We start from the raw sequence: 12,977 nt of genomic DNA, 5'->3' as shown, positions 1-12,977 counted from the left end.
CAGAGGGCAGTGTCATAATGCCATTTGTTTTGAAATGTTGTCTGCATGATTCGTTATGTCTTAGATTACATATTATGTGTGTTGCCATTTTTTGCATTTTGAAAATATATCTACCTCCAGGTGAGTTCCCCCAAAATATGATTCCATACTGTAATGTAGAATGAAAGTAAGCATAATATACATGTATGAGAACAGATTTTGTGACTGATTTTTTGAGTATCCTTAAAATGTAACATACAGTTGAGAGCTTTTTTGAGATATAATTTGTGTGTGTCTCCCACTTAAGATTTTCTGCAAGCCATATGCCAAGAAACTTGACAGAGTCCACACACATAAGCTCTTGGTTATTTCGAATCACATCAGGCATTTCTTGTTTTTGGGATGAGAGTCTGAAGTTGATGTAGGTTGTTTTCTGTATGTTTATAATCAGTTTGTTCTCGTTGAACCATTTGCTGAGTGACAACATAAGCGGTTTAATTTTTTGGTTGTGGTCCTCTGTATCAGTACCCATTATTAGAATACTTGTGTCATCGGCAAATAGTGTGGTATTTCCTGTAGCAAGCTTTGTGCTTATATCATCAATGTATAGCAGAAACAGTATGGGTCCCAGGATTGAGCCTTGTGGCACACCATATCTAATAGGCATTGTGTCAGAGGAGTGGACAGTAGATTGATGGGTGGTTGTATTCTTTTTTTTCAAAATTAATTTCAACTTTTTGAAATCTGTTTGACAGGTAAGATTCTAATCATTTGTTTGCAATTCCTCTTATACCTTTATTTGCTAACTTCTTAAGGAGTATGGTATGGTCAATTGCATCAAACGCTTTGGATAAATCTAAAAAGATACCAGTAGTGATTTCCTTATTATCCAGTGCTTTTAAGGTTTCGTTGAGATACTCATAAATAGCTGTGGTAGTTGTCTTTTGCTTTCTAAAACCATGCTGGTGTTTTGTCAATAAGGATAGTTTATTAGTAAAGTCTTCCAATCTGGTGTAAAATAATTTTTCAAATATTTTTGAGAATGAGCTGAATAATATTATTATTATTCTGATTTTGTTCACTTGGAACATTTATTATGTACCCTAAAAAATTCACTCTGTAGGCCAACATACCTTTATACCGTTCCGTTACCTTTGATAACTTTTACACTACCTGTTGGGTTTTGTCTTAGGATCTTCGGCCAACATTGAACAGTTCTGATCTTTCACCAGCACAAGTGGCTGACATTGCCAAAGGTTCATCCTTCGTTGCTGGTGGCAGACTGGAATAGAATCTGCAGGCAAAAGATTATAGGTTCGTAGCATGCCAGTGTATGAGAACTTTTTCCTGATAATCAAAACTGTTGTTCTCACCTTGTTACCTGCAGTTAGTCATTTGCTGTAGCATGGGAATCCAGGATCCATTTACCTTGAAGCTTCCTCCTTTCCTGTTAAAACTATTGTCATGTTTGTGAACAAGAAATGCTAAAGGTAAAATGAGCCTGGATTCTCTTGCTGCAGTGAATGACTAAAGCAGATTTAAGAGAAGAACCACAGCTGTAAAGAGCAATGAAAAAGTCTCAAACATTGAAGTGACAACACGTTCAATTTACATTGGCTGAAGATCCTGAGGCGAAAGTCAACAGGCAATATATCAATAAATTGCCACGAAAAACTCAGTTTTGCATATTTCATTGTGAAGCCTGTATTTCAGTGATGACTGCATTCCTCATCATTTAAGAATGTGGAGACAAAACTCGTTTTAACAAATTTGCAGGAAAAATTTTATTTGCTGGCAGTATTACATAGTAATATAAAGATAATATGCATTCCAATATGATGAAGAATTTAGATGGAAGCTCTACACAGAATAAACCCATATGTAAGAAATAGTAAAATTCATCAAAATATGAAAGAATTGTTACAGGAAAATAAATCTTGTTTTTCAGCACTTCTGGCGATTGCTGCTGCCGGACTGTTTGCTCTGCAAACAGACCGCAAAGACAGCTTCAGGGTCACCAGGGGGGAGTCATTTTACATACAGGTCTGTATTATTTCTTTTGACTTCTGTTCTTATGCATGAATGTATAAATCAGTACAACCTGCTGTAATTCTTTATTATTGGGTGAGTGAATAAATTTGATGCACTTTGCCATAAGTTTAACAAATTAAAACAGAGACATCACTATTTACAACAGTCTTGACAACTCTGGGGTAACTTTTTGGTTCTGCAACTGAAAAAATTACACAGTTTTGAGGTGAAGACTTTGTTAATCCATGTTCAGAGCGCATTGTCATCAAAAAAGGAAGTTCCTTGAAGGTTGTTCAATACAGAACAGGAAAGGTGAAAATCTGAGTTTGTAAGATCAGGTGAATAAGGTGGGTCCAGAATGACTTCCCAATCCAACTCCTGTATAGTATTTTTTGTCAGTCTAACAGAATGTGGGTTGTCATTATCATGGGGTAGTATCACTTCACAAAGTCTTTCTGGTCATTGTTCTTGAATTGCATCTGCAAGATGTCTCAGTTCTTGACAATAAATGTCAGCAGTGATGGCTACATGCTGAACATTCATAAGGTCGTCAGCTTTTCCTCTCCCTCAAAATTTTATTGTGCTGTCTGTTAGTCATTTAATTTCACTGAATTAAGTGATCAAAAATTTTAGCTGCAGTGTTGTGCACCCCTTAATGTGGAGTAATAAATGTCATTTTTCGCTTCTGGGATTGTAATTATGTACATCATTGTGCCTTTTGAACTGCAGTGGGTTATTTACAACAAATGTCATGATGGAATAAAGATACTGTGTAGCAGTATTCAGAATGCACAGCTCCTGGAACAGATGTACACAAGATGATAATGGATGAGCTCCATGTATTGTTCTTAGATCTCATTTTTGAGCAATGAAGGTTTATTTTCTTAAAGCTGAGTTATTCCAAAACAATGTTCCATACGATGTTATTGAATGAGAATATGTAAAATATGTTAACTCACTAATTTGTCTAGTCCCAAACAAAAGTTGTCTTAGGAGTTCCAAAATATCCTTTTCCCAGTGTAATTTATTATTAATATGGACATGTAAAAATTTTGAAGTTTCAACTCTGTTTATTATTTTGTCACTGTTTGTTACATTTATCACTGGTGTGGTACCTCTAGATGTGCAGAATTGAGTATGTTCTGTTTTTAAAAAATTAGAGGGAGATCATTTTTTTTTTAAATTAGAGGGAGATCATTCACAGAGAACTATTCAGTGTTTATCACTTCTTCTGTTGCTCTACATATGCATTGATTGATTACAGTATTAATCTCACCTAAAAAATTAGCTTCTTCTGCTTGTTGTAGGCTATATTAGACAGATCATTTACATATATACAGGGCCAGTTTAAGGCCCAAGCAACACAAGCCATCATTTGGGATGTCAAACTGAAAGGGACACCACAGTCACCACATTTGCACAATTTCCCTAAATGATGTAACACAATTGGTAGCAGGGGTAACAGGGGTGACCAAGTGCAAGATTTGTATACAGTCAGTATCACAAGTAGCAGCAAAAACTGATACAGTAAAAGTGTACAGGGGAAAAGGTGGGTGGGAAAGGGATGCCAGATAATGAGTCACTTGTGGAGAAAACAGATGCTACATATATGAGAAACAATGGTGGGCCCCCCGCGCCAATCAGAGAAATCACCCCTGATTACATTTGTTGAATTACTAAGTACAACTTGCTGCATTCTTTTGGTTCAATATGACATTAACCATTGGTTGGCTATATCATCAGTCCCATAAAATCTCAATTAATATAATGCAACATTGTGGTTCAAATGCCTTAGATAGGTCACAGAAAATACCAACTGGTGTTATTTTATTGTCCATTGCTTGTAAAATCTGTTGACTGAATGTGTAAATGGCACTCTCAGCATAGCAACTCTTCTGAAATTGAAACTGTGTTTTACTGAGTATAATATTGTAGCTCAGGTGGGACACTGTTCTAGAATACATCACCTTCTCAAAAACTATGGAAAATGATGTCAGCAGTGGAACAGGTCAATAGTTATTGACATCTCTCCCATCACCTTTCTTGTAGTGGTGTTTAACAATGGCATATTTCAACCTCTCTGGAAAAATGCCTTGAGTAAGTGTTGCATTACATATTGCAGATGCGACTGGGCTTTAGTACTCTATTGGAAACAGAGTACTAAATCCTTATGGGCTTTCATTTTTCAGGGTATATATTATTTTATTAATATCAAAGGGAGAAGTTTCTCATACATTCATATGACTGAATTTTATGAGAGCTGCTTTTTCAACATACTGCTGTGCTTTTTCTCTTGAATATTTTTTGCCTGTATTTGCCTCTATATTTAAGAAATGATTTTTAAAAACATTTGTTATCTATGACTCTTCATTTATTGACTTTCATTTAAGTTAATAGTGATGTTATTGTGTTCGTTGGCTGGTAGTCCTGTCTATCATTTCCTTATATTCCATACAGCCTTAAGGGGACTGGTCTGTGAATACCAGGGGAAACCTGAAAAAAATTGTCAGTTTTCTAAACAGCGTAACTCAAAGAATAAGATTTGTAAGCCCATATAATGCTTACCATCTCTTAAGACATCTTTTGGGAACATTTTTACATATGAACCACAGCTTTCACTCTCACACTTTCTTTTTAATTGTATTATTTTGTTGCAAGTGAAATAAACCATAATGATTATTTATCTACATCACAGGTACACATTACTCAAAATACAAACAATGTAGAAGGTTTATTTTTTCCTTGTAAGTTCTTCACACTGTTATCTTTAAAGCAGACTACAGAAAATATGGTGCTGTCATAGATGGCAGTAAAAAAAATCTTAAGTACGATTATCAAAAATTTTGTAAATGAATTCAGGGTTTTTCTTCAAAGAAGCATTTTATTTTCAAAGTTAAGTCACAAATATAATCTACTTCTAAGTTAAGCATGTTTTAAGACAGCATACAAATTTTCAGCTCTCTGACTTCAATATGTTTTAGCCAAAGTATACTTGTTGAACATGAAGAAATTTAACTTCCAGGAAATTCATATTAAAGTTAAAAAATTAACACTTGCTTTTTCTATTAAATTTGGATGGCACTAATGCATCCCAGGTCCATATTCATCTTGTTCCCTGTGTTGTTATTTCTCCATTCTCTTATTCACACTTCTTCTTCTTATTCTTGCTTCTTAGGTGGCTTCCAACACTGATTTTTCTGCTTTGAAGAGTCTCCCTTGGTCAGTGGCTATTAGAGCTCTATGAATATTTAGTCCACAAGGCACTCCCATCATTTCCATGACATTAAGTCTCAACACTGCACCTTGACTGAAACATAGCACAGTGTCTAGCACACCTATTTTCAAAGTATTTAGTCCTACTAGAATAGTTTTTGGTATCTGTTCCCATAAACAATTGTAGAAACTTTCATTTGGATTTTGAACTCTGCCATGTAAACATTTCTCTAATAATCTTGTGTCACTAAGATCCCTATATTCAGGTTTTATAACTTCCATTATAGCAAATGGCAGAGAATGTTTATGGTTGTAGGCCTCACCTTGAGTAACAACCCTCTGTTAGCCACACCATGAATCACTGCCCGTTGGGTGGAGGGCATGACATGGGTTGTCATCTGTGGAGGATTTAGGTAGACTATACTGTCTTTTTCATTCCCTCGAGGTCATTTTTATTATGTCTTATGGCTTTTCCATAATAATCCTTCAACCTGTCTATTTCTTCATCTGTAAGCTGACCATGTCCACTAATGTACTTACCATCAGCTAATTTCTTTCCCTTCAGATTCCTCTTCAAGTTCTTCTATCTTGTATCTAACCTTTGCTGGACATGTCCAACACATTCCATTTTTTCAATTTTTTGTGTCAGCATAAGGTCTGGATTCCAAACTTTTTGGTACCCTTTTGAGTTTCCATCTCCTAGGTAAGATGTATGCATCATACCATATTTCTCCACTGAACTGTGACATATCTTCACAACTCCTACTGATTCCATCCCTTCACTATCATCACTTAAATTAATCAAACATTTATGACTTTCAGTTCCAGTAGTACAGCCATGACAGTACTTGGTAATTGATTTCACTTCAGTGACTTTACCATTGTCCAAGGAGGTAGCTGTCACTACATCATTTAAACCATGGACTCTTCATTGCCAGGATGCAGCCAGTGCTGTAGACATACATGTATTGCTGTCATTCATGTCTACACTTTTCTGAACAGCATTTTTCATACTATCACTTGCTACTTCTTCTAAAGTCAGTAGAATAATTTTATTGTCCTGTCAAATCTTGTAGGGGGAGGTAAGTTCATAAGAGCACAGAAAATTTGTGCACTTCTGTACCCTTTGCCTATACATCTCATTGCATAAGCATGTTTAATATTTGTGTTATACACTCTCTGTTTAGTTATGCCAGAAGTATAACCACATTCATTTAAATCATAAAAAATTGCAAACAATTCTTAATTTTGATGCATGGCCTCTTCTAGCATGTATCTCCTCAACTACCATCACGTCTATTGCCACATTCCTTACACTGCAAAGCTTTATTCATTAGTCCAGATATAACACAACTTGGATCAGCAGTTGTTGTCTCTATAGTACAAGCATTAAGACTATCAAGCTGATTGTCCCAATATTTCAGTTTTAACTTTGAAGCACTTGGAGTAGGTGCAGCTGATTCAACTGTTGTATCATGTTGTATTTTGGTATTAGCAGAGTTAATCTGTTTGGTGAACAGATTTCCATAAAACTGTTTAACACAAAACTTCTTAATTTTTCCCATTGCTTTCAAGTGGAATAAGAAACTCATGCACACAATAACAAACTCATGCACACAATTACTTCATTGTAAACAAAATATTCAGGCCAATATAACAGCAAACTATAACTAAACTCTCTGTATCTGAAAGATAAGCAACTGTAAAGCTTTTGTAGGTTAGCCAATTTAAGGAACTAAAAAGTCACAAAAACGAAACAAATGAGAGCAAAACTTTATTTTTTAAAGAGCTGACTGTGTGCCATGGGGAAGTTGTGGTGCATGCAGCCACTTTTAAATTCCTATAATTTTGGTACTTTCTGTACTCCATTTTTTCCTGGAAGTAAACTTTTTCTCATTCAGAAAACTACAGATTTTTTTAAGATGCAAATTAAAAGATCATTTTTTGACAGTTATTCACATACAAGTCCCCCTAAGTCTGTTTTTGGAATTATTGATATCTGACATAATGTGCATGTTCTTTGATTTTTTAATAACTTTCCTTAGTAATTTTGAGTAGTTTTTGTAGTGAGCAAATATTGTAGGATATATACTTGTTCTTACTAACTGATACAATTTCCTTTTTCTTTTACAAGATACATTAATCTCTCCAGTAGTCCATGGTCTTGTACATGGCTGTTTAATGCTATTTCTTATTAGCTATGTAGAAAGCTATCTTTGGATAGTGATATGAATTTATCTTGGAAGAGATTACATTTTATGTCAATGTTTTTTCATTATAAATGACATTCCAGAACATCTCTTTTAAATTATTCTTAAAAACATTTATTATGGAGTCATTAATTATTCTAAGTGATTTCCACTGGGGAGTATCTACTGCAAGGTACTATATCATTTACCCTAATTGTGCATCATAATCAGAGTGAGCATTTGCTACTGGGTCTATAGTTATTTCCTTGCTTTGAGTTTCATCAAAGAAAATATTGTCATTTAGAATCCTAATGCCTTTATCTGCCTGTGCTAGGAAGTTAATTACTGAGATTTAGTTTTAGGATCCATATAAGGCTTCCAGATAACTTTTCCTGTCATAATCCTTTAGAAAATCTACACTGAAATCACCACAGACTATTAACTGCTTGCTGCTGTCTGATGGATAGCTTGGTAAGGAATCCAAACATCACATAAACAGTTCAAATTTACAGTTACAATGAAAAGTAAATGGCTTTTTTTTTTCAGTATTAGTTCAAGAGTACATACTTCTATGAGCTAGTTACTGTGAAATCTACTTATCTCGATGTTCTTAAACTTGTGTTTTGTCTTTAATAGATATAACAATGGAAGAAAGTTCTTTAAGTAGTGAAGTACATCCCAGTGTTTTGAATAAAATGCTGTTGATAACTGAGATGTTTTTTGTTTTGTTGCAGATTGTTACAATCGTGCTAGACTTCGCCCTGTTTGTGCTAGCTCTGTATGATATGATCTTCACACGAAGAGCTGGAGGTGACCCAACAATGACTAATCAGGATCCTAGAGGGGATGCTGCCACTACTTTTAACAACCCAGGCTTCCGTGAAAGTCGAAATAGAGCACCAATTTCAATGACAGATGCAAGTGGAAAACCATATTCTCAGTCACCACCAATTGCCAGTAATGGTAGTGTGCAATCAGTGACCACAACTTCATCCAATGGTTCCACCATAGGTTCGGGACCAAGGAGCCCACTGAGGTCAAGTCTGAAGAAGCCAAGGCCCAATCAAGATGGAATGGGAATTCAAAATCCAGGGTTTAGTGGACACTCACCAACATTTTCAAGAAATGGAAGTGTTAAAAAGACAGTCCGCATCCAAACACATAGCACGGCAGTGTGAGTTAATCAATATTATGCAAAAAAGCATTTACACACAATAAGGAAAACTGTCGCTGAAGACACTAATGTGCTTAGCAAGATGTGTTACACTTTTGAGACATCTTAACTGATTTTGAACAAATGTGATGACTTAACAGTGATAGACGTGAAATGATTGTAATGACAAAGTTAAATTTTCTGTACTGTAAGCAAAGTTTTTGCATGTTAAAATCCACATAAATTGTTTCAGTATTAGCACATTTCCCATTCTATGTGTGACATTGGTCTAGGAGTAAAAAGACATTTTATTTTTGTCAGTGTTTTTACATTTCTGTAAAACTGTAACATGCTGAATACGTTAAATTGTTTTCTTCATGCCAAGCTTATCTTTTCATGATTATACATACAAATATTTTCTAATTTAACTATTCCAGAAAAATATTGTAACATATATATGAGACGCATTTGTTCAGTGTATTGTTTCCATTCAGTTATATTTGTAGCCCTTAAATAAATAAAAGTTCATATAAAATATTACTAAAAAGGAAACTGTAAGAAGTGGCAGTTCTGAGTAAATGTTAGGGGCTGATATTAGCTCCTGGAGGATAAAAATCATCCATTCATTATGTTTAAAAGCAAAAGGCTCATGTGTGAGAAAATGTTGTGGAGCATTATTTTAGTATTTGTGGTCTTATCATAATCAACTGATAATTTCTGTAATACTAACACTTGTAACCAAAACGAACTTTTTTTTGGCACACCATATTATTTCTCGGTGCTGGAAGTTTTCATTTTGTTCCTTCCTAACATTATTGAGTAAAAAATTTAATACAGCATAAATGGAAAGTCTTCCTGTAAAAGCAGCTTTCCTTCTATAAAGTAACTGTTCACTACATTTGATAAGACATAACATAAAATATATATCAGTTATCTGTGTTCTGGCAGAACAAATACAATAACAACAGTCAAAAGAATCAAGAGGACAGTATCTTCACCACTGTATTTAGCATGCTACTTATCCTCTGTGAGGTATCGATAAGCATGTGCATGTCTTTTCTATCAGATTGAAAGAATTCAGAGAAACCATTCCCAAAAGACTGAATCTGAATTCTTTCACACAGCCATTTTCTCCCATTGTGTGAAGTCCATATAACTTATGTTCCAAAGACATTAAATGTATTTGCATTTTAATATCAGCATTAGTAAGAACAAAACTGGAGTCAGTGACATTATGTAGCTGAATGGGGATCTTAAAATATTACTATTTTATTGCTTTGTAAAATATTTTAAAATTTGAGGAGTTGTGGTGTATGCAAATGTATTATAATGTATATATAACTTCAATAAATCCGTCCATGTTATCTGCTTCTAAGTTTATTTTATATTGATTTATAGGCAAACAGAACTTCTACTGACATAAATTCAGTGGTAGTTGTTTGTTGTTATGCTGCTTCTGTAGTCAAAAAACATTATTCTCATTAACTGATATGCAATACATATTTTTACAGCTTTCATCTGGATTCAGTACTGCCTTCCTTTATTTTTAATGTTTTTTTCATGCCCCTTATGTCATATGGTCTGAAGGTGTCCATAACACTTGTATGTAATCTACTTAAAATGTATTTGTCTCCTTGAATGACACCCATAAGAACAATTAATCAAAAAACTCATTTGCTTGTCAGAAAAGCAGCTTTAGTGGCAAATGCAGTATACTACCAATTCTGTGACTGTGTAAAGTGTACAATCAAACTGCTACAGTGTTTTTTGATCAGATGAGTGCTATGTTGTATGGTACACTACATCACCTCTGATTGATATTCACTACAGTGTTCAAAGAACCCATTCCCAAAAGACTGAATCAAAGTTATTTCACACAGCCATGTTCTCCTGTTGTGTGACATTCTTTTTATTTTTATTTTTTCTAAAAGAAAGTGGATTTATTTACTCTGGCGAGAGTTTCTTGTGTTCTGGCAATGCAAATGATGAACTCACTTTCTTTACCAGTGTACGTGCTGCAAACTATTACACAATACCTCAATCATGTGGTGCTCACATCTAAAGACACAGGCTGATGCTGATCAATCACAACCACTGGTTCTCCACATTCATTACAGTCCTATACCCAAAGATGACTTACAGCAGCATTTGTTTTATTACACAGTATCTCCCCTTCTAAATGAATGATTTCATAACTGGGGAAGGCTTTAAACCATTGATGGACTACACAAACTCCTTTTCCCTTGATCTCTTATTTCAAATTCTGTATCTCCTCTTCAGTAAAACCTTGCAGTTGAAAATGCCACAGAACAGCTTGATTACTGTTGATAACAGAAGCTAGCTTGACTCTTTTTGGTTTATGCACTATTGTTGTTTCACTTTAGGAACACACTTGTAATCTGATACCTTCACAAAATTCTCTGTGGGTTCAGATTGGCTAGCATAAATACCAGCTGATCTGAGCTCCTAGAGAATTATAGGAAAGCATCAGATGTTTCACATTAAGATAAAACTGAGTGTGCCTAATGAACCTTTATTCTGTCTTGAAGACAACCATGTAGCACACAAGGATGTTGCCACTGTGATTTATATTTATATTTCTCTCTATGAAATTCTTGAATAAACATACACAGGCCTAGTCACCTTTAAGTTTATCTGAATATTCACTACCATTAGTATTCATTAGCTCTTTGATCATTTCTCATTGTGGGGAAGCCCGGATGATGTGGTACACAAGTTGTGAATAATTTTGATTTTATAATTCATAAAATCCTCAGCTGTTGCAAGGACATTTAGAAATCTGCTAGCTTCCCATACTTGCAGTACCCACTTCTCTGTCATGAAAGGTATGCCCTATTTAGTTGCTTTCTGGTATTTATCTGAACTCACAGAATGTGCAACCAGATGAGTGGCACTGTCCTCATCTATTTGTAAAACCCCCATGAAGTCCACAAGCTTCAAAACTTATTTTCTTTGTTTCATCATAAAACCTATTGCACTTTAGAAGTCCTCTAATTCCCTCAGTATAGGTTGTAGAATGGCCTCCATACTGAAATTCCTTCTTGGAGGCATGTCATAATGCAACATAGTGCAGCTATCAGACTTTTTTTTTATTCTGGAAAGGCAAAAACATCTTTCTTCACTGACATCAGCTTCATATGAGTTTCTGAGATCCATTTTCGATGTAGACTTCTCAACACAGTGCTTCAATCAATGTTAAAAACTATTACAAAGACATAAATACTTAGTAATGCATGGCTGGTTGTACTTCATTATCCTGGGATCTACAGAACATCTGTCTCATGCAATGGATTATTTCTACATTGAGAATGAGCCAGTTTCAGTATTAAGTGTTTCTGGGTGATATCTTTCATGCCAATATTTTTTTAAAAAAATGGGTATGAATTTTACATTAAACATATTAGTAAAAAATCTTATGTGCTATTTCTGGTAACTATTATTTATTACACTCAACACATTTCGCAATGTGAATTCATTCTTTGCACATCATGATGCATAAAAATTACACCATGAAAGACTTATATTAAACATATTTATGTTAGCCAACATGACGGCAAGTGAAATACCATGAAGGTTAATGATTTTGTGTCAAAGTATAATCTATGTGCTGCACATCTGATAATTCACTGTCAGACTGTCTGACTAGATCACTGTTTATATGTAGAAATATACCACTACTTTCATAATTAGTGTTCAGAATTTAACAAGCAATTCTTATACTATGATCATTACTGCACAATACTATACATTTGCAAAGATGTCAGTAGATGTGGCTCAAACCACAGATGATTCTCAATATGCAAGATCATACTGTAAAAGTAAACAGAATATACCTTCTCTTATTTTATATTGTTTGTGTAAAGATGCAGTATATTATGTTACTTGTTATGTCTATTTTAAACTTATATTTACATAATTTTGAATGTATGTTCTGTTTAAGTTATCATATTTTATTTGAAGTTGTATATTTCTATGTGTTAAAATGTGGAAACATATTGCTGTTGTATGGTGTTTCATGGTCTGACTAATCAAGGACTTGCAAGTATTTATTCAATAAAAATATATGGCAATTGCCATATTTTCCAAATTTGATGTATCACATAGTTACATCTGAACAATAAAACTATGTGATAATGAAAAAACTATTTTGATGTCTGATTTATCACATTTTAATGTGCCAATAATTGCTAAGGTCTATGTACAATATGTTGAAAGCATAACTTTACCCACAGCTGAATAAAGTGTCATTTTTATGAAATTTCTATAAAAACTCTGTGTACATAATACCTTCATAATATGATCTTGCCATTGTATGGTAGGTTCCTAGATTACTGTCACAGATATAAAAAGTGTACAGACGGTACTGCTTGCTGCAAAAATATCATTGAAAG

At 34.3% G+C, this 12,977-nt stretch overlaps 1 protein-coding gene across 1 annotated transcript in view; it reads left to right on the top strand.

Annotated features, from left to right (window-relative positions):
- Nucleotides 1–12,731, top strand: part of LOC126474607 (uncharacterized) — a 161,697-nt gene extending 148,966 nt beyond the window's left edge. Inside the window, exons 4-5 of the mRNA XM_050102084.1 lie at nt 1,928–2,022; nt 8,147–12,731. Coding sequence (XP_049958041.1) covers nt 1,928–2,022; nt 8,147–8,590 — 539 coding nt within the window. The 3' untranslated portion in view covers nt 8,591–12,731. The remainder of the gene's footprint in view (nt 1–1,927; nt 2,023–8,146) is intronic.
- Nucleotides 12,732–12,977: the final 246 nt, after the last annotated feature.

The sequence above is a fragment of the Schistocerca serialis genome, chromosome 4 (assembly GCF_023864345.2).
Source record: "Schistocerca serialis cubense isolate TAMUIC-IGC-003099 chromosome 4, iqSchSeri2.2, whole genome shotgun sequence".
NCBI classification, from domain to species: domain Eukaryota; kingdom Metazoa; phylum Arthropoda; class Insecta; order Orthoptera; family Acrididae; genus Schistocerca; species Schistocerca serialis.
This window is presented reverse-complemented; position numbering and strand designations above follow the sequence as displayed.